Source organism: Schistocerca americana, chromosome 1, assembly GCF_021461395.2.
Source record: "Schistocerca americana isolate TAMUIC-IGC-003095 chromosome 1, iqSchAmer2.1, whole genome shotgun sequence".
Lineage (NCBI taxonomy): Eukaryota > Metazoa > Arthropoda > Insecta > Orthoptera > Acrididae > Schistocerca > Schistocerca americana.
In genome coordinates, this window is record NC_060119.1 from 687,542,110 (window position 1) to 687,565,368 (window position 23,259).

Here is a 23,259-nt window from a genome sequence, read left to right on the forward strand (position 1 = left end):
GCGGGGCTCGGAGGCTTGTCTGCTCTGAAAAGTAGGATAGTCCCATGTCTGCCGAAAAAGCTCAATGGTTCTGCAAGAACAGTGTTTAGAGCACAGTGTTCATTGTACACTGTTGAACAAGGAGCTCCGTAGCAGGTCCCCCCAACGTGTTCGCATGTTGACCCAACGACATCGGCAATTACAATTGAGGGGGGCACGGGACCACGAATCAATGTAAACGTGTCGGCTCTTCGGGTGAATCACATTTTTGCTATGCTAAATCGATGGTCGTCTCCACAAACGCCGTCATCGAGTTAAACAGTGGCTAGAAACGTGGAGCACGCCACGAAGCAGGCGGTGAAAACAGAATTATGCTATGGGAGATATTCTCCTACTCTTGCTTAGGAGCTGTGGTAGTAATCGAAGACAAACTGACACCTGCGAACCACCTGCATCCCTTAATGGTTGATGTCTATGGTGACGGCGATGTCATCTTCTAGCAGTATAATTGTCCAGTGGTTTGAGGAGCATTATAGCGAACTCACTTTGATGTCTGGGCGACCAAAGTCGCCTGATATGTATCCTCTAGAACCCATGTAGGTCGCTATCGGGCACCATCACCGCTTACGCATATCAACGGCCCGTTATTTTCGCGAATTACATGACCTGTGCGCAGACATCTAATGCTATATTCCTCCACAAACCTACCAACAAACTCTCGGTTGTCTGATACGCAGAATCAGTGACGTATTTCGTTCCAAAGACTGGCAAAGTAGCTACTAAGCAGATGGTCATAATGTTTTGTCTCTTCAATGTAAATGTGAAATGTATAGGTTAGAACGTAGTGTTCGCTTCTTACCTGGTATATCACTAAGGCCACATTAACCTTTAATTGTATTTGATACACGAATTACGCTTTTTACATCATGTAAGCACGTTAGGCCACAGTAGCAATAGGTAAGTCACAATTTAAGGTGAAAATGGCCAATATATTTGTCGTTTCGGAAGGTATATTCATTTAGAAAAGTCAACTTTTACGACGGGCAGAGGTAATGGACTACTGCAGTGATCACGGTTATTATCTGTGACAAGGCTGTGTACAAATTATCCTGTTAATAAGTACTTTAAAACACATAACATGGTGTGTATTTTCGCGGCTTAATGGATAGTCCATTAAATTTCGCGCATGCAGGCACGCAAATAAAATTTCCTCCCCTGATATTTCGGCCGCGTATCGTCCGGCCATCCTCACAGTGAGTCACAAGACTGACAAGATGCCAAGCGCGGCCTTATACGTATGCTCCACCGCAGCGATATTGCGCATGGGGGTCACAGATGCTGGTCGGCAGCAATGAAATACGCTTGCACATGTGCCGCCTGTGGGGAAGGCGTACAAACATTCGATTCGCTTATCGATGTATGTTAGGCGGCGGTGACACCATGACGACTTCTCTGCAGTTAAATTGCCCCAAGAGCCGGATTCAATGCTTTGTCCAAATTAAAACCATTATCTCTATTTATTCAATTATTAGCTAATCTAATCTCAATATCTTCCTTGAAGACAGATTCCCAAACGGAAGGCCGGCCGGAGTGGCCGTGCGGTTCTAGGCGCTACAGTTTGAAACCACGAGACCGCTACGGTCGCAGGTTCGAATCCTGCCTCGGGCATGGATGTGTGTGATGTCCTTAGGTTAGTTAGGTTTAAGTAGTTGTAAGTTATAGGGGACTGATGACCTCAGCAGTTGAGTCCCATAGTGCTCAGAGCCATCTGAACCATTTGAACCCAAACGGAAGAAGTGGATGTTAAAATCTTCACATCACTATAATTCATGAAATGCCCTGTATCAATACCATGTTCGGCCAGAGCTGACTTCTCTGACTGTGATAAGCATGTGTATCTTCGATGCTCCATACATCTCTCACGAACGGTGCGTGTTGTTTGACCTACGTATGACTTTTCACAGTTTCCGCAAGGAATTTGATACACACCCGCTTTAGGAAGCAGTAAATCGTCCTTTACAGAGCCGAGTAAAGCTGCAATCTTGGTGAAGGGGGGGGGGGGCGGCAGGAGATCACCTTAACACAGTTTTTCTCAGGAATACGGCCTACCTTCGAGGAAAGAGCACCCACATTGGACGAAAACGCACTTGATCTGAAGAAATTACTATCTTCTTCCCCATCACGTATTGCATTCTGGGTTTTGCGTAGAACGCCCTACGAATTCGTTGCGGAGAAAATCCATTCGCTTCAAAAATGCTCTTGAGGTATGTGAGCTCTTCTTGCAAATTATCTTCACCGGATATACAGTGCGACCTATGCACTAAGGCTTTACGAAAACCTACGGTTGCCCGTCGGTGTGGCCGTGTGGTTCTAGGCGCTTCAATCGGGAACCGCGTGACCGCTACGGTCGCAGGTTCGAATCCTGCCTCGGGCATGGATGTGTGTGATGTCCTTAGGTTAGTTAGGTTTAAGTAGTTCTAAGTTCTATGGGACTGATGACCACAGATGTTAAGTCCCATAGTGCTCAGAGCCATTTGAACCAAACCTACGGTTTGTGAAGGGTGATCACAACTACTGGCATGTAGATATAGATCTGTGGGTGAGTGTGTTGGTTTCCGATATATGGCATGTCATAATGTGTCATCAACGTTACGGCGAATGACAACATCCAAAAAGAGAAGGCAGCCGTATTTTTCTATTTCCATAGTAAATTTGATACTAGCATAGTTAGAATTCAACTGCTCAAGAAGTCGCTGTAATTCATCCATCCCGTGCAGCTATAGTACAAACGTGTCGTCCACATACCTCCAGAAGCCCGTTGGTTTAAAACTTGCTTTGTCCAGTGCCTTGTCCTAGAAGTCATCCATGTAAAAATTAGCTTCCAGAGGAGAGAGGGGGCTCCCCATAGCAACGCTATCAATCTGCTCATAAAATTCGCCATTAAAATGAAAATAAGATGATAAAAGGACATGTTCAAGTAAGGCCGTAATGTTCTTATCAAAATATTGGCCGATAAGAGATAAAGAGTCCTTTATAGGTACCTTGGTCAAAACTAACAAGCACATCCGTGCTATTTAACCTGACTTTCCTAAGTCTCTGAATAAATTCCATAGAATTACGAATGTGGTGAATACATTTTCCTACCAATGGTTTTAATAAGGAATTTGGCAGAAAAATACGAAGAGAATTCAATGCAAAACCTAGAATGCAGGTACGTGATGGGGCAGAAGATAGTAATTCCCTCAGATCAAGTGCATTTTTGTCCAATGTGGGTGCTCTTTCGTCGAAGATAGGCCGTATTCTTGAGAAACACTGTGTTAAGGTGATCTTCCGGTCCCCCACGAAGATTGCAGCTTTACTCGGCTCTGTAAAGGACGGTTTACTGCTTCCTAACTTGTGAAAAGTCATACATAGGTCAAACAACACGCACCATTCATGAGAGATGTGTGGAGCTTCGAACATGCGCACGCTTATCACAGCCAGAGAAGTCAGCTGTGGCTGAACATGGTTTTGATACAAGGCATTCCACGAATTACGGGCATGCGCAGTACCGCCGCGGTGGAGCATATAAGACCGAGCTTGGCATCTTGTCGTCAGTCTCGTGACCTGCTCTGACGATGGCCGGACGATACGCGGCCGAAATATCAGTGGAGGAAATTTTATTTGTGCGGCAGCATGCCCGAAATTTAATGGCCTAAATAAGATGGAATTTGTAATAAGGTAATACAGAAAGGGAGTCTCCAACACGTGACTAATAAGTAAGCTTCGTAAAATCTACCCAGCGTTCGATTCCCGGCGGGGTCAGGGATTTTCTCTGCCTGGTGATGACTGGGTGTTGTGTGATGTCCTTAGGTTAGTTAGGTTTAAGTAGTTCTAAGTTCTAGGGGACTGATGACCATCGATGTTAAGTCCTATAGTGCTCGGAGCCATTTGAACCCATTTAACCTACCCAAGGACGACACACACATCCATGCCCGAGGCAGGATTCGAACCTGTGACCGTAGCGGTTGCGCGGCTCCAGACTGAAGCGTCTAGAACCGCTCAGCCACAATGGCCAGCAGTTATAAGCGAGGCTGAAGACAATTCTAGTCTAGTCAATGAGATTCCAACCCAGGACGTTTCTGAAAACGGTGGGATACCACCCTGACTGTGGCCCGCCATCCGGCCCGAAAACCAGAGGTGATGGTTTCATAGCAGGGCTCCTTTGATTTTTTGTCCCTTACAATACAGCAGTATTCTACACCCCGGTTTGTTGCCTTGCATGGCAAGTCATCCTTGACTTACATTTTAGCAAGATAATGCCTGTCCGTACATGGCGAGAGTTTCTTTTGCTTGTCTTCGTGCTTGTCAAACCCTACCATGGCCAGCAAGGTCGTCGGATCTATCCAGCATAGAGAAGGTTTGGAGCAAAGTGGACAGGGACCTCCAACCATATCGAGATTTTGGGCTGAATTTGACACGATATCGCTCAGGAGGGCATCGAATAACTCCGTCAATCAATGCCAAATACTTGTACAGGAGTCTTTCTCTAGAATAACTTGCAAGCTGCAAGCGGTACGCCATTACTCGTACACACGTTAAATCACGTTAAATGTTCTTCGCTGATACACCAACACAACGGGCAACTTCATTCAGCGTGCTGTCATGGGAACGTCCAACCAAGATAGTATCTTTCTGCAATTGTTGCGAGCATCGTGGTTGACGATCTCACTGCGCTCCATCCGTGCAAGCGTATGATACGTCCACACCAATTCATTACCAAGATTAACGTCAGACGTGGAGGATTACGTGGTCTCGTGTGACCAACTCTGCACCATCTACAGAGTTCAAAACTGGCCAATGTACTTTTTAAGAAGGTGACCAACATTTTGTTCTGTGGGATTGGTTGCAAGACGATATACTTATCATCAACGATATCTGTGGTAAAGGGTGCATTATTGCTCTTCCGGTAAGCTCCTGAAAGTAATGAACTAAATGTAAGCGGATGAGCCGCACGTTTCACCGGACGGTGTAACGATGCGAGGACGCACGCGGCGTGGCGTTGCGTTACCAAAGCGAAAGCCGGCCGCAGCCGCCGGAAGGTGTGGGAGGCGGACGCTGAGCTAATTGGGCAGCACGGAGTGGCGCCGTGTGTGCACTCGGCAGCGCGCTGGGATGCACGGTTTACAGGAGGCTCTCCTGCTTCCTGTCACATCGGGCGGCCACGTGTCCGAGCTGCTGGCGCGCTGCCTGTCGCATTGCGAGGACACGCGCGGAAGTCAGATACCGTTTATTTTAAGGATTGCGCCTTGAATCCGGCAACAAGTGTCGCATAAAACGTTTATTTACACTTAAGCATTACCGGTTTGTATTTTTATTAAATCCAGTTTTCATGCTGAGGCCCCGCTTTGTGGTCTTTGGAGGAAGAAGGTGCTAAACTTCAATTTAATAAGGATAAGTTAAGATTATTCTCATGTATTGTTCCTTCTCAGTTGCACGTTTTTAATTAAATTACACGTTTCGATCACTCTGGATCATCTTCAGATCTTAGTAGTAGCAATCCATCTTGGGTTGTTGTGTTTGGGGGAGGAGACCAGACAGCGAGGTCATCGGTCTCATCTGATTAGGGAAGGAAGATGAAGGAAGTCGGCCGTGCCCTTTCAAAGGAACCATTCCGGCATTTGCCTGGAGCGATTTAGGGAAATCACGGAAAACCTAAATCAGGGTGGCCGGACGCGGGATTGAACCGTCGTCCTCCCGAATGCGAGTCCAGTATGCTAGCCACTGCGCTAGCTCGCTCGGTGCAACCCGTCTTGTCTACTCGCAACCTCGTATTAGAGTACTCTGCGGTACGGATTCTGAACAGACAAGACGGACTGCTGACGCAACAACTTAGGTGTAAAGATGATCCTGAGTGATCGAAACATGTAATCTAATTGAAAATGTGCAGCCGAGACGGAACAATAAATGAGAATTAGCTTTAACATCTGTACAGTTGCTGAATCTCTCAAGACGATTATGTTGGTTATAGTGATAATGAGGGTCAGTCTCATCATGCTATATGTGTGTTTTAGAATGCACCACATGCTGCTAACAAGTAATTCCATTTGTACTACTTCTTGCTATACACATTGTTTTGACTTATTATGTCTTTTAATTTTACCAAACATTTAACATGCAAAGGTGCTTCGAGGGTCAGAACCTTCTTCTACTAATCCGTTGCATTGTTTGGTGTTTTAGTCTATCTTCCTGGCCAAACATTCCTATATTTCGCTGCATTAGAGGTGAACTATGTATGTACTGTACAATTCACTAATATCGGTTTAATGAGTACCATTCTAAGTTTTGAGGCACCACATGCAACGAAAGTCAGTTCTAAAGATGCTAAAGTAGCTAAGATGTAAATGTCTTGGTTACTTTAGCATCTTTGGAAATAATGCTTTTGTTTTCGTGGTCTAGGGGTAGCGTCTTTGATTCATAATCAAAACATCTTCGGTCCCGGGTTCGATCCCCGCCACTACCAAAATTTTGATAAATAATCAGCATTGGCGGCCGAAGACTTCCGGCATAAGAAGTCAGCCTCATTCTGCCAACGGGCTTGTCAAAGAGGGCGGAGGAGCGGATAGAGGTTCAGGGCACTCTCTTGTCCTAGGGGTGGGAAATTGCCCCTAAAGGCGGAAGAATCAGCAATGATCAACGACATGAGGATGCAGAAGGCAATGGAAACCACTGTATTAAAGACACGTAACGTGTATCCACAAGACGTGTGGCCTGTAATTGAAGAAGTGTCATGATGATCTCTCCATTGGCAAAAGATTCCGGAATAGTCCGCCATTCGGATTTCCGGGAGGGGACTGCCAAGGGGGAGGTTACCATGAGAAAAAGATTGAATAATCAACGAAAGGATAACGTTCTACGTGTCGGGGCGTGGAATGTCAGAAGCTTGAACGTGGTAGGGAAACTATAGAATCTGAAAAGGGAAATGCAAAGGTTCAACCTAGATATAGTAGAGGTCAGTGAAGTGAAGTGGAAGGAAGACAAGGATTTCTGGTCAGATGAGTATCGGGTAATATCAACAGCAGCAGAAAATGGTATAACAGGTGTAGGATTCGTTATGAATAGGAAGGTAGGGCAGAGGGTGTGTTACTGTGAACAGTTCAGTGACCGGGTTGTTCTAATCAGAATCGACAGCAGACCAACACGGACAACGATAGTTCAAGTATACACGCCGACGTCGCAAGCTGAAGATGAACAGATAGAGAAAGTGTATGAGGATATAGAAAGGGTAATGCAGTATGTATAGGGGGACGAAAATCTAATACTCATGGGCGACTGGAATGCAGTTGTAGGGGAAGGAGTGGAAGAAAAGGTTACAGGAGAATATAGGGTTGGGACAAGGAATGAAAGAGGAGAAAGACTAATTGAGTTCTGTAACAAGTTTCAGCTAGTAATAGCGAATACCCTGTTCACGAATCACAAGAGGAGGAGGTATACTTGGAAAAGGCCGGGAGATACGGGAAGATTTCAATTAGATTACATCATGGCCAGACAGAGATTCCGAAATCAGATACTGGATTTTAAGGCGTACTCAGGAGCAGATATAGACTCAGATCACAATATAGTAGTCATGAAGTTCAAGACATTAGTCATGAAGAATCAATACGCAAAGAAGTAGGATACGGAAGTACTAAGGAATGACGAGATACGTTTGAGGCTCTCTAACGCTATAGATACAGCAATAAGGAATAGCGCAGTAGGCAGTACAGTTGAAGAGGAATGGACATCTCTAAAAAGAGCCATCACAGAAGTTGGGAAGGAAAACATAGGTACAAAGAAGGTAGCTGCGAAGAAACCATGGGTAACAGAAGAAATACTTCAGTTGATTGATGAAAGGAGGAAGTACAAACATGTTCCGGGAAAATCAGGAATACAGAAATACAAGTCGCTGAGGAATGAAATAAATAGGAAGTGCAGGGCAGCTAAGACGAAATGGCTGCAGGAAAAATGTGAAGACATCGAAAAAGATATGATTGCCGGAAGGACAGACTCAGCATACAGGAAAGTCAAAACAGCCTTTGGTGACATTAAAAGCAACGGTGGTAACATTAAGAGTGCAACGGGAATTCCACTGTTAAATGCAGAGGAGAGAGCAGATAGGTGGAAAGAATACATTGAAAGCCTCTATGAGGGTGAAGATTTGTCTGATGTGATAGAAGAAGAAACAAGAGTCGATTTAGAAGAGATAGGGGATCCAGTATTAGAATCGGAATTTAAAAGAGCTTTGGAGGACTTACGGTTAAATAAGGCAGAATGGATAGATAACATTTCATCAGAATTTCTAAAATCACTGGGGGAAGTGGCAACCAAACGACTATTCACGTTGGTGTGTAGAATATATGAGTCTGGCGACATACCATCTGACTTTCGGAAAAGCATCATCCACACAATTCCAAAGACGGCAAGAGCTGACAAGTGTGAGAATTATCGCACAATCAGCTTAACAGCTCATGCATCGAAGCTGCTTACAAGAATAATATACAGAAGAATGGAAAAGAAAATTGAGAATGCGCTAGGTGACGATCAGTTTGGCTTTAGGAAAAGTAAAGGGACGAGATAGGCAATTCTGACGTTACGGCTAATAATGGAAGCAAGGCTAAAGAAAAATCAGGACACTTTCATAGGATTTGTCGACCTGGAAAAAGCGTTCGACAATATAAAATGGTGCAAGCTGTTCGAGATTCTGAAAAAAGTAGGGGTAAGCTATAGGGAGAGACTGGCCATATACAATATGTACAACAATCAAGAGGGAATAATAAGAGTGGACGATCAAGAACGAAGTGCTCGTATTAAGAAGGGTGTAAGACAAGGCTGTAGCCTTTCGCCCCTACTCTTCAATCTGTACATCGAGGAAGCAATGATGGAAATAAAAGAAAGGTTCAGGAGTGAAATTAAAATACAAGGTGAAAGGATATCAATGATACGATTCGCTAATGACATTGCTATCATGAGTGAAAGTGAAGAAGAATTAAATGAGCTGCTGAATGGAATGAACAGTCTAATGAGTACACAGTATGGTTTGAGAGTAAATCGGAGAAAGACGAAGGTAATGAGAAGTAGAAGAAATGAGAACAACGAGAAACTTAACATCAGGATTGATGGTCACGAAGTCAATGAAGTTAAGGAATTCTGCTACCTAGGCAGTAAAATAACCAATGACGGACGGAGCAAGGAGTACATCAAAAGCAGACTCGCTATGGCAAAAAAGGCAGTTCTGGCCAAGAGAAGTCTACTAATATCAAATACCGGTCTTAATTTGAGGAAGAAATTTCTGAGAATGTACGTCTGGAGTACAGCATTGTATGGTAGTGAAACATGGACTGTGGGAAAACCGGAAAAGAAGAGAATCGAAGCGTTTGAGACGTGGTGCTAAAGACGAATGTTGAAAATTGGGTGGACTGTTAAGGTAAGGAATGAGGAGGTTCTACACAGAATCGGAGAGGAAAGGAATATGTGGAAAACACTGATAAGGAGAAGGGACAGGATGATAGGACATCTGCTAAGACATGAGGGAATGACTTCCATGGTGCTAGAGGGAGCTGTAGAGGGCAAGAACTGTAGAGGAAGACAGAGGTTGGAATACGTCAAACAAATAATTGAGGACGTAGGTTGCAAGTGCTACTCTGAGATGAAGAGGTTAGCACAGGAAAGGAATTCGTGGCGGGCCGCATCAAACCAGAAACCAGTCAGTAGACTGATGACCAAAAAAAAAAAAAGAAAAAAAAAACAATCTATTTGCAGTTGCTCACACTTTAAGAATACTGATCGTAGTGTATCGACCCTAAAACTTAGAATGGTTGTCATTAAACCGATGATTAGTGGTCTTTAGCTGGGAAATAACCTGAAGTTAGGGTAGGATCTAGGAAATGTGGATACCAGTTTCTTGACAAATAATCCAGTTAAAGGCGTTAAGAAATTCGAAGGCCTTAAGCATACCATGGACAGCTGTGTTCAGTCACGCGTTTATGCATGGAAGTGGCCCCTCTATTCGAAGAAGTTCTTCACTGGAATAGAGATTGCCGGTTGATTCTGCAGAGGCTATCTAGATGCGGTAGGAGTATTGTTACTCTCTGCACCACATCCGCAACGCTGACGATACGCCCGTCTTTTTGAACGTGTTGAGCAATGCGATAGTGAACTACAAATAGGAGAAACAAAAACAAAAACGAAAAACAGAATTACCGTAATGACAGCGTGACAGCGTTTACCGAAGCATAGAACTATACCCAAGGAAAATTTACCTTAGGCTGGATGGCAAAAGAATTAATGATGAATATGTGTGCTACATGGTAAGAGAGCTATGCTAGTGTTGGATACCTTCAAAACGTTACCTCGTATCTTAAGTAAATAACGATGTTGCTGCTTGAACATAGACATTGTTGTTACACCTGGAGGTATAAACAAAGCCGTTTGAAGACTATTTCCGAAAACAGTATTCTTTAGCTTTTAGAAAGGGATCATGCGCTCATTCCATTTGGGAAGACTAAAAAGCCACCAGTCAGCCTTATGTCTGAGTGGATTTTCTCTTTATGGTGTACAGTACCCACACATAATATGAGCAAAGACTTCGAGAAGTATAAAGTAGCAAGGGTGACGTACATCGGAAGAAAAGTCGCGGAAATACTGACAGTGACGATACAAATACTGGCAGTTAACAGTGGCATCGGCGATGATTGTAATTAACAGTATCGTATTTCTCATTACATTACTACATAAACAAACGTGAGTAAAGAGTGATTGCAAAATGAACTGTTTTTATAAATGGGTAATGTGACAATTTTTCCCCATCCCATACTTCCTTCCAAGTTATGGATGCTGTTTATACTAGAGCGCGGCTTACAATCTGTCAAAAACGGCATAAGATCACGTATGTATACAGGATGAGTCACCTAACATTACCGCTGGATATATTTCGTAAACCACATCAAATACTGACGAACCGATTCCACAGACCGAACGTGAGGAGAGGGGCTAGTGTAATTGGTTAATACAAACCATAAAAAATGCACGGATGTATGTTTTTTAACACAAACCTACGTTTTTTTTAAATGGAGCCCCGTTAGTTTTGTTATCACATCTGAACATATAAACAAATACGTAATCAGTGCCGTTTGTTGCATTGTAAAATGTTAATTACATCCGGAGATATTGTAACCTAAAGTTGACGCTTGAGTACCACTCCTCCGCTGTTCGATCGTGTGTATCGGAGAGCACCGAATTACGTAGGGATCCAAAGGTACCTAAGGTCCATCACCGTTCCCTTTGGATCCCTACGTAATTCGGTGCTCTCCGATACACACGATCGAACAGCGGAGGAGTGGTACTCAAGCGTCAACTTTAGGTTACAATATCTCCGGATGTAATTAACATTTTACAATGCAACAAACGGCACTGATTACGTATTTGTTTATATGTTCAGATGTACTAACAAAACTAACGGGGTTCCATTAAAAAAACGTAGGTTTGTGTTAAAAACATACTTCCGTGCATTTTTTTATGGTTTGTATTAACCAATTACACTAGCCCCTCTCCTCACGTTCGGTCTGTGGAATCGATTCGTCAGTATTTGATGTGGTTTACGAAATATATCCAGCGGTAATGTTAGGTGACTCACCCTGTATATTTCATCACATGATTCATATCCATTGGCATTTCTTGCATCACTTACATAAATAACATCAAACTACTGCATATTTTCACATTTCGGACAACAGCTTCGGTTACTATGAAAGACAACAATGTGAAGTACTTAGATATTTACACAAAAGAGTCCAAAAATGTCAATGAAGACGGATTAAATGATGACGTATAGACAAGTATGATGTCATACATGCGCCTGGTGTTTTTAAATTTTCGCCTGCTGAAACACGAAGATTTTGCGGTGTTCCACTTAAGAAAGACTAAAAGCCGAAATTACAAGACTGGATTTCAGAAGTAAATAAATATTAACAGTCATAGACAACAGCACATTTCTTTAATTATGGGTAGTATTCACTCCGATACAAAAGTGACTCTCTTTACTGATTACCTTTCAAAATATGCAACAATTACCACTGAATAACTCTCAAGTGTTAAAAACCAAATGAAGAAGTGAATGAAATCTCAACATCACGAGGCTCTAGCACTTGCCACCTCTTCCCACTTCTAAATAACTTTGTGGCTAGAAAACATATAGAGTCCAGAGAAGAAGACAGAAAAACCTTAGCGTGAAATTTACAGCCATTCTTTAAGAGCCGACCTGGGTTGGAATCCACACATCGGCAAATCTGGACATCATGCAGTGAACCTACAGAGGAATAAGGGGCCTCTTAGGACAGAGGTCCGTCCGACCATTCAAATTTAGACGTTCCGGTGGGTGGTTCCTCAGAAAGGCACACTGCCTAATTCCGTTCTCATCACAGTCCTATACCTGCTAGCACCCCGTCTAAAATTACCGAGTCTTTGATAGGAAATTAAACTTTATTAAGCGGTAGCTACTTTAGAATACTGAATTTTTAAATAAAGTAAAATGAACAGCATCATGTCGAAAACATAAACCTTGATACAAGTACCTGCAGCAAAATTTTGAAGGTCATAACTTAAATACAATAACCTGCCAGAGATATGGTATAAAACTATACATACCGGTTTGGGATGGCTCTTACTCGTCGTTGGTTGTCTGGTTCTGTGGAATATGTTTCTGAGCGTAGCATTTCTCGATTGTATCGACTGGGAAGAATTCAACACGAAACGAAAAAGGAAAAGGGGAAAAAAAGAAAGAAAAGGAAAACTTGTCGAGAACGGTAGGAGGCTATCGATTAGACTGTCACGCTAGCAACATTTATCACCTAACGTCGTAGCAACTGTTATCGATCTCGTCAATACATCAGCTGAACAACATGCGAGGGTAGCGTTAATTCACTTGAATGAGCATTGAATGCTAATCTGTTCTGGCAAATAGCTAAGATTATACCTACTTAACGGATGTGAGAAATTCATGGCTCTTCTTGAGTGCTCCGTGTGCTGAGAGATAAACGTGTTTACGTACATTGATATTTTTCCATCTATTATATGCAATATGTGTATAGCATAGTTTCATCGGGGGCCTCTGAAAGTACAAGTAGCCTAAAGGCTGGTACGTCTGCTAACACAAGCTGCAGTCACATTCATGTTCGGCGTCAACGTGCAAAAACCACTCACAGACGGTGGAGCACTAATAGTAGAAGTGATGTAAAGCGAATCGGTGGTTAGGGGGGGGGGGGGTGAGGGGAGTGGGCGGGGTGGAGGGTGGGGGGGGGGTGGAGGGGGAGGACGCGGAAAACAGTGCAGTCGTTGTGGTAATGCGGAAACGGAGCGATTTAACTGACATCCAAAAGTGCATGATCATTAGATTTCGGGCCAAGAGTGGAAGCACTTCCAGAACGTCTAAGTTTGTAAAAGTTCGCATGCCGAAACAACTGTGGCGCACCACGGTCCATAGATGTCAGAGGTGAACGACGTTTACGAAGATGTGTACGAGGAACTGGCATGCAACTGTCGAGCACCCAGATGAACCAAGAGGCTACCAACAGTAACTCCTCAATGACCGTTCAGCGGACGTTGCAGCTTATGGACCTCCGTAACAAGCGCCTGGTTCCTGCACAACGCTGACTGCTGTTCAACGGTGACGAAGGCTGGAATTTGCACGTCAATACCGTTACTGGATTTCTGCTGAGTGACGACAAGTGGAATTTTCACATTAATTACGTTTTATACTCCATCTGGCTGACTGATGTTGGTGTGTCTGGCGCTGCAACAATCGTCGCAAGGCTCAAGGCTAAAGAAGGGATCGTTGTACTCTGGGGAATTTCCGTGGCATTCCTTAGTGATCTCATCATGCTCGATGCACAATGGATCAACACAAGTATGTAGGCCTATCTATCCTTGGAGACCATGTGAAACCCTCACGCAGTTTGTTTTACTTTGAGTCGATGGCATCTACCAGCAGGACAATGCAACGTGTCATACAGCTATCAGTGTACGTGCATGGTTCGAAAAAGAGCACCAGGATGGATCTATTGTACTCTCCCAGCCACCAAACTCCCCGTATTTAAACCTAATCAAGAATCTGTGGGAGTACCTCAGTCGGGCCTTCGGGGCCACGGATCCTCAGCCGAGAAACCTACCGCAGCTGCCCACGGCACTGGCGTCTGTACGCCTTAGCATTCCTCTTTCCAGAAACTCATTTCCTGCACGTTCGCGCTCTGAAAGGTGGTTATTCAGGCTTTTGGTAGGTGGTCATATTAATGTGCCTCAGTGGCGATATTACCTTTAGCGTCTAGCGCCACGAAATTTACGTGAAGGAACGTAATCTATGAGACTGAGACACTGCGGAGAAATTCTGCTACGATACGCCGTGGAAATGTGAAGCCGTGGAGTCTTATCGCCTGTGTGCAGCACCTTTTGAAATGGCAGCGACGGTCTTTTGCTTCAATTATTTCCGACACATTCATGGCCCAGGGCGCAACAGTGCCGGGACGGTCGTAACAAAAATCACAGATTATCTTCCTCTCCACTGGTAAGCTGTATCTAATATTTAGATATCGGCTTTGACTTCGAAAATACTTCAGCAGAGTGCTATTCCAATTTACACGGAAAATTCGTAACTGTAATATGAAACCAATTTGAAATGACGACTTGTGACAGATTCTTTATTTAGTCCAAGGTCTAACGAATTAGTAATACCAGATTGTTCTGTTTATGGCGGATAGTACATTCCACCACATTTTGACAGTAAGCTTCTGAGGTAGTATCCAAAATTTACAGAGGTTGATATTTGCGTAGCACAAGACTACATATCTAGGCGGTGAATGCAATTGTATTACTCGAAGAGGAAATATAAGGAAAGGAATATAGCGTAAAAAATAAAAATATATGAAGAGATCCAGCCCTGTGTTTAAAAACTAATGCACATGAATGTTGTAGGTTGCATTGTAATTCAGTAACATTTCCAACATCCGTCGCGAACGCCACACTTTTCATGTGGCCCCGTAATGAATGTGCGAATATCTTTGACATCTTACTCCCGACGCACCGTTGCTAATTCTATTTCGGCCAAAATCTGTATGGTTTCTTTTTACATCTCCTATGTCTGCTAATACGATTTGTCGACCTGTCTCCTATGAACAAGTCATTCGTTCTTGTAGCTAAGTCGTCATCTTACAACAATACAAGCAACTTCTTGTGTGTGAACATAGACAGTTCCAGCAAACAACCAAGGGCGTAAAAAATCGATTGCTGTCAATATTGAAGCATAAAATCCACCGAAGTTGGTTTCGTTTTTATGCAGCATTAGGATTTTCTGACCCCAAGGATAAAGTTCTGCGTATTGGAAAAGTCTTAATGTGTACAGCTGACATCAGCAATGAATAGCACGTTTACCAAACTTCCGAGACCCCTCTTCCGTCGTTAACACTCAAAACTTTCTACGGGTTCTTTATCAAACATGCCACCTTTTAGCACTGCTGCCCAGTGTAATATCTGTATCTTAACTATTTTTACGTTAATATATTTAGTTTTGTTATCTCACGTCTTCTTCTTCGTGGTGTGCACAAAGGTAATGACTGGATGTTAAATGCAAAATCTTGCACAACGTTTAGATTTTTTCAGTGTGAAATCCACATGACATTTACGTCCACAGATGTTGTAACGGCATATTGTGTGTTATTTCATTAAGTTAATACAAGAACAGAAGCGCTGAACACTGTATGTAGCCACACGGCAGATTCACACAAATAAAATATTCTATCAGGTTCTATCTAATGCACTAGGCAGAATGCTAAAATATTTTTGTGGGCCTTCTCGACCTAACGTTTCGTTTTTCAATGTTGAAGACATCATCAGAGCCTTTAACGACTCGTAAAGCAGTTAGAATCTCAAGTAAGTTCAGCGTGCCGAACTGTTGACACACATCCATGCAACGGTCGGTGTGTGATTTTATGAGGCTGCTTTCTGAGTCGTTATACCCTCTGATGATGACTCCAGCATTGTGAGACGAAACGTTAGGTCGTGAAAGCCCACATAAATATTTTAGCACTTCTTCGCTGTCTGCAGTTATGAAGTACTTACTGACCTGGCGATTAATCATATGGCTAGAATGTTCGCAGCGAGTACAACCCCGCCACACCCCTCTCCTCCCTCTTGCGCGCCTAAAATTCCAGTGTTTACGCGGGAAAACAAACTCGAAGATTCAAAAGGTTACAATAATTTTTGTGCAGACTCTCTAGCATTACGGTAGACTGGACGCAATTTCGTTTATTTGAACCAGGAAGAATTTGAGAGCAACCCTAGAGGGAACTAAGTGGTAGCGCCAGCGTGTACTCCCACGAGACGAACGATAATTGGCGTGCACTCAGAGCCATTACTTGAGAGTTATGACGCACTCTCGGGGAGTAAGCAGCGACGGACCAGGGAACAACGTCCAGCCGCCGGGAGTGTGCCTAATACCTCGCTGCTAATTAATAAGATGCCTGATTCACGGGATCGGGCGCGGCGATCAGTCTACGAAGTATATATATATATATATATATATATATATATATATATATATATATATATATATATATATATATATTTTTTAAAAAACATACGCCTCTTAGTGAATTATAAACGAATTTATTCGCTTGTAAACTCATTCGTTGTTTTAAATAATTTATAAAATGAATTTACTGCTTCAGTCATTTTTTACTAAAATTTATCAACACGTCGTGTTTCGACAGCATGCACCCATCATCAGCTGCTTTACGCTGAAGCGTATATTAATCAGAGTTCCATGCCTCAACGTGTAAAATCGAGACACTTATAGGATCTCTTCGTTGTCCATCTTTCTCTCTGTCCGTCGGTCTGCCTGTCCGACTGTTATGAATTCTTTTGCTCGAGGAACGGGTAGAGGTACCAAGCTCAAATTTATGTCTTATACTAAGGTCTATGGTCCCTTGACGCTGTAAAGGTTTCAAGCTTCTAACTAACTTCTATCGAAAGATACGTCTGAGAAACTACTGTAGATATTTTGATACTGCCTTGGAATTCCAGGGACAAATATCTTGCCAGTATCGATATCGTTAACACGCAAAAATCTTTGAGATTCTCGGTTCCCAGGATGTATGAACTGTATAGACACATAATTAAGTTTGTACGGAACCAGCAGTGCGATTCCTACTCGCACTTGGCCAGGTTTTTATTTTTATTTTTTTTTAAACTACAGATTCTTTTGGAGAGTGATGTTTATTTGCTGGACGTGCCTGTGTGGTTATGTACCAAAGTTTATCCCCGTACATACCCTCACTGACACACTCAACAAACAGAGCTCGTCAAACTCTAAAAGAATCTATAGTTAAAATTAACGTATATTTAACTGAAACGTATCTGATGATTCCAGCATGCTGGCGAAAAAGTACCTGATGATACCGAAACGCGTCTTGCTAATAAATATCAATAAAAAGTCCCTGAAGCAGTAAAAATGTTTTATTAATTTTGTAATACATTCACTGACTTCAACAACTTCCACAGAACATGGATGAATCTAAATTTTAAATACTAATCTTGTGTTGCTTAGTGGCTTCTTCGCTTTCATTGATTTTCGTCCATTATTTCCTCATTCTGTAGCAGAGGAAATTCAGTTCCTACCCGCAGGAATAGCACAATAAAATAAAATTTGGCCTAACTATTTTGTCTTTCTGAACATAAACAGCCGTAGGTCACGTGACTTACCTGCTGAAGTCATTCCACAACGAACGATTACAAACAATTTATTAGAGGTTAAGATTCGTGAGTGACGTAAATGGCTCAAAAACTATCTTAAGTGATACAAATTCGGTGTAAAGCGTACATTAAGCCTTTACTGCATTCACACTGGAGGAAAACCCCTAAAGAGAGAACCAATTGGTAGGTACTGAACTCTCAAGAAGAGGTATCATAATACATGCTACTCCCAACACATTTCACTTCGTGGTACCGAGAGATGCTTCAAACGTTAACATGTTACTTACAGGGCAATGAATACCTGCGGCTGCTCGCTTCTGATTAACACACCTGGTCAAAATAAATGGTGTAATAATTTACCCTTGTCTGATCTTCCGCAAATATTACTCGTACAAAGATGAATTTTCTGTCCTCAAAGTACTGAAAAATGGGCATTCCTATGCGTTAAAAGAACTGTTGGCAGTCGTGTACTGCAGAACCTAAGGCTGAGTAAAGGTCCCGCATGATTTCCGAGAAAGATTTCTAAACTAGATTTTCAAAAAATCCCTGCGAAATAAATTAATGAAAGTGAATATTTTGTAAATGCCCTTATGGTGGCCTTTTCAATGTAAAACTATTTATGTGTACAATGCACTATGACAATTTTGGCCGTGTACCCGTCATCAAGTGAAGACGAGATACTGGCAGGAGTAAAGCTCTGAGTACCGGGCGTGGGTCGTGCTTCGGTAGCTCAGATGGTAGAGCACTTGCCCGCGAAAGGCGAAGGTCCCGAGGTCGAGTCTCGGTCGGGCACACAGTTTTAATCTGCCAGGAAGTTTCAAGTGAGAATATCTTGTAGCTCTTTTCGATGTCAGTTTGATTTAAGCGTTGACGCAGTTAGGAGTTATGTTATTGGCTCTACATTATTAAATTTTATACACTTGGTTTTTGTCAGCAGTATTACCTTCGTTCAGTGGTATTGCAGACATAAAAGGTCTTGCTGCAGTACCAGTGAACGAATATCAAGTAACTGAAAACAACAGAGTGCATAAAATTTGATAAACGAAGAATGGCCATCATATCGATGTTAAAATGGAAACGACATCGACGGCAGCGAAACGAGCTATAAAGCTACACTGCCGAAATTGGAATAGAGGGCTCTACAAATAAATAATTTTACAGTCAAAAGGCTACCATTACGTTATTTACAAAAACGCCAGCTACGAGAAGTTGACAAGTGAATAACCTGGAACAGGTTCCTTCCACATAATTGTAAAGATACTTGAGTAACGTTATACCGTTCGTCTGGTGAGCGTTTGAATATTAAAAGCATTGTTTCCACTGTTTTAATGAGCTAAAAGTTTTGGGAACTGATGATCAGAAAAGTCGGATATTCACTGTAATATGATTGAAGCGGTTATGAAGAATCGGAACATGAGCAAAGGGCGAGAACGTAGAGTTATCAGGAGAATATGGTGTAATTGCCAAACATAAAAATAACAGGTTGCAGATGTATTTCCAGGAGGATTTGCCCCGCAACTCGTAAACATTTGAAGAATGTCATGATTTATAGAACAGATACCATCTTAGTACATATATAGTTAAGGCTCTTCTGTGCGAATGCACAAACAGTGCCCGATCTCTTACGGGAATCGGCAACGCGCCGCGAGTAATGAGTATAATGGGCGGGGGCACTACGAATGTAGAGTGGGACAATACGTCGAGAATGTGGGTTTCGCAGGAGGCGTGCCAGAGATAAATGCCTGCAGTCGCGCTATCCTCTGTGTCCTCGGTGGCTCAGATGGATAGAGCGTCTGCCATGTAAGCAGGAGATCCCGGGTTTGAGTTCCGGTCGGGGCACACATTTTCATCTGTCCCCGTTGACGTATGTCAACGCCTGTAAGCAGCTAAGGGTGTTCATTTCATTGAAATGTCATGATTTAGCGCCACGACACGTTCATAACAGTTTTTCATTGATCAACCAGTTTCGGTCCACGGACCATCATCAGATTTATAAAAGCATTTACATCGTACTACGCGATATAAATCAATGGTATCATAATTGATTACGTGTATTTGTCACTGTTGTAACGTAGTGATATGAATTACTTCGTCAATCAAAAAATGAGTCAGGCAGTAGACTCATTCATGCTAAATCAATGCTGACTGCTGACTGGCACATTTTTTGATTGACGATGTAATTTATGTCACTACGGTACAACAGTGACGAATTAATGGATTTTATTATGACGCTTCTGAATTTATATCTTCTAATATCATGTTTTATAAACCTGATGATGGTCCGTGGACCGAAACTACTTTTTCGATAATCAAATTTCATAAGTAGCTCTTTTTATAAGCAGCACTTGGGGTTAAGTCGTGACGTTCTGCAAAGTTTGCAGATTACTGATACCGTGTTATGGTAAGATATCATGCCGACACCGAGATAATTTGTTCCGCGCTTGCAGTATGTCAATAGCAACATTTCTTGCAGCTAAACGTTGCGCAGTACTACACATAGTTTTTCCTCTAGTGCTTCCTACTTATCACTGGATTGTACAAAAAATATTCAATCAGCGACGTATACTATCAAATGCAGTCTTCAGTCTTACGTTTGTAATGAACAAAATAGGCTCATCTGTTTGCAGTGCAACTTCGGGCGGTATTTTGCTCGCCATATGTGTGCTACGTCGATCCCGAACATTCGAGTACAGACAGTAATTGCTTATCACAGGTAATGAGCTTTCAGTAGAGCACAGTCCGCAGTCAGCTCAGCCGCAGGTGTGCCTGTATCCCGGCTCGCGTGGTGTCGTGTGGGGAGAAGGCTGGCATGGGCTCCGCTCTCGCTAGCCGCGTGCGGACCCTCCGGACAATCGAATTGCGCGCCACGCATTACGCTGCCGTTCCCAACGGGCGGCAGAGTTTGTGCCGCCAGTACTAATCGTTCTCGAACGCAATTCTCTGTCTGCGTGCTAGCGCAGACCCAACTTGTGATTATTTCCTGTCGAGAATGGAAAAGCCGAGGCAACTGGTGACCGCCAATTACATGCTGTCACCGACGAATGTGTGTTTCCGCGAGCGGAAGCACTAAACCTAAAAAATAAAGCACATGAAAAAAATTCATTTGCAAATGTCACCCTTATATTTCCAGTTAATTTCCACCATACTATGTTTCAGTCTTGATGTGAAACTCAATGTTCTGCACATGCATTAGCTTCACCATTAAAGTTCTACCTCCTCACAGCGGAGAACGTTTCTCTGATTTTCATGTTATTTTTATAAGTCAGGATCTTTGTTAGACCATAATCAGCATTCTCAGTTTCTACATACCAGACTAAAGGTAAAATAAAGAACATATAAGGCTAGAACGACGTAGATCACAAGAAAGTTTTTCTATCAGTAGGTTTCATGCGATGTGTGATTTGGTCATAAAAATGCAGTCCGAAAATGTAGCTCTTATTCGTACAGTACTGCACAATTTTCATTGGAGATGATCGCTGTTGCTCTCTAGTAGCGCATGCTCCCACCGCAGTACGGAAAGCTTCAGAGCAGCAAATTATAAACATGACGTGCTGTGTTTTAACATATGCGCCACCGTGGCGATTGGACTGAAATAAAAGTGAGAAAATATACAAATGGCATTCAAACATCGTCGCACATTGCAGCTGACCCAACACATGGGTAATGTGATGTGATATCTGAGTGACAGCTTGGGTACTTACGTGAGACAGAAAAGTGTGTGTGTGTGTGTGTGTGTGTGCGTGCGTGTGTGAGCGCATTCGGGAGGACGACGGTTCAATCCCGCGTCCGGCCATTCTGATTTAGGTTTTCCGTGATTTCCCTAAATCGCTCTAGGCAAATGCTGGGATGGTTCCATTGAAAGGGCACGGCCGACTTCCTTCCCTAATCCGATGAGACCGATGACCTCGCTGTCTGGTCTTCTCCCCGAAACAACCCAACCCTCTCATTTCCTAATCTAATTCCTTCAGCATCACCCCTGTGTGTGTGTGTGTGTGTGTGTGTGTGTGTGTGTGTGTGTGAGAGAGAGAGAGAGAGAGAGAGAGAGAGAGAGAGAGAGAGAGAGAGAGAGAGAGAGATTAGGAGGGTACCTGCAAACTGCAGTATTTGAAGAATCGTTTCAGATTCAAGATCGTTTCTAAATATTTGTCTTGAAATGACGACCGATTTCATTTAAACAGCATTCAGTATATATTACAGACACTCTGATTAGGAGGGTACCTGCAAACTGCAGTATTTGAAGAATCGTTTCAGATTCAAGATCGTTTCTAAATATTTGTCTTGAAATGACGACCGATTTTTACAGAACTTTGCTGTCACCTTCGGATCTCGTCTTTCAAATAATAATTATGGAAGATGTGATCCGTAGTTGACAGCAAAGTACTCTTGAAACCGGTCTTCAATTCAAACTAAATATTTAAATGCTATCTTGGCTCTGAGGTATTTCTTCATACATTAGACACCTTTTCACTCAAGTAAATTCCAGTTTTCATGAACAGATGGAAGGTCGCACGACAACTGGTGTATCAGAGATACTGGCATGTCCGCCTAAGCTCGCTCCCAACTCCTTTCTCACGCGCAACAATATGGCAATAACAACACTGTGTTTGCACAGTTTATAGGTATTCTACAAATGTTGAACTTGTTTGATGACAAGAACAAGGCAGTGTCACGACGCGCTTACATTTCACTACCGAAATAAGGAGACTTTGCGATTAACAGTCTGCCGCTCTACACCTAAATCGCATTTAAAGTCTTTTCTCCTTAGGACGCCAGCTGCAGGTAGGCGTCACTCGACCCACGTTGTTGTACTGCTGTCACTAAAGAGGGATGGAAGCGGCAGAGGGGGTGCGGTACTCACGTATCTGGTGGGCGGCAGCCTGTTCCGGGTGTGCACCATGGCGGTGGCCGGGCTGCGCCTAGCTGCTCTGCGATGCACGCACTCCCAGCAGTGGGCACCACCACGTCCGCCGGCGCCGCGCGTCACACGCACACTGTCTGCGCTCAACAGCCGCGCCGCCCAGCGCCTCGCGCCGCCTCGATAGTCGCGCCCGCGTCGATACTATCGCTACCCGCGCACGACCTCTCGACCCTGCGCACGATGGCTGGCTAACATCGGCCGCTGGCTGTCACTACGGCGTTAGCTGGCCGCGCGGAGACATGTTCACAAACTTATCGCTCTGCCGTGCTAATAAATGTGAACTGAGTGGATTATCCGACTAGAGGACTTCATTCCACTCGAAATTAGACCGTCTGAATACGACGATTGTTCAACTTACAGATGTTCAGTCCTTGTCTTTTTCAAAGTACTTCCCTACTCTTATCTTGCCACCTGACCATATGATGTCCCCTCTTCGCTATGCTGTCCTGAAAGCTTCTTTAAGAGTATCTTTCAATGCTAGTGACCAGAGTATCTTCTCACTGATATCTAATCGGCATCCTTTCATCACTGCTTTTAATTTTGGAATCCAGAAAACTTCACGTGGATCAACACGTGGACAGTAGGGTGACTGGGAGAGAACAGTCGTT

The 23,259-nt window shown here is 43.2% G+C and overlaps 1 protein-coding gene across 1 annotated transcript in view; it reads right to left on the minus strand.

The window, feature by feature from the left end:
- LOC124544770 (gamma-1-syntrophin) overlaps positions 1-22,707 on the minus strand; it is a 788,763-nt gene extending 766,056 nt beyond the window's left edge. Inside the window, exon 1 of the mRNA XM_047123450.1 lies at positions 22,592-22,707. Coding sequence (XP_046979406.1) covers positions 22,592-22,630 — 39 coding nt within the window. The 5' untranslated portion in view covers positions 22,631-22,707. The remainder of the gene's footprint in view (positions 1-22,591) is intronic.
- Positions 22,708-23,259: the final 552 nt, after the last annotated feature.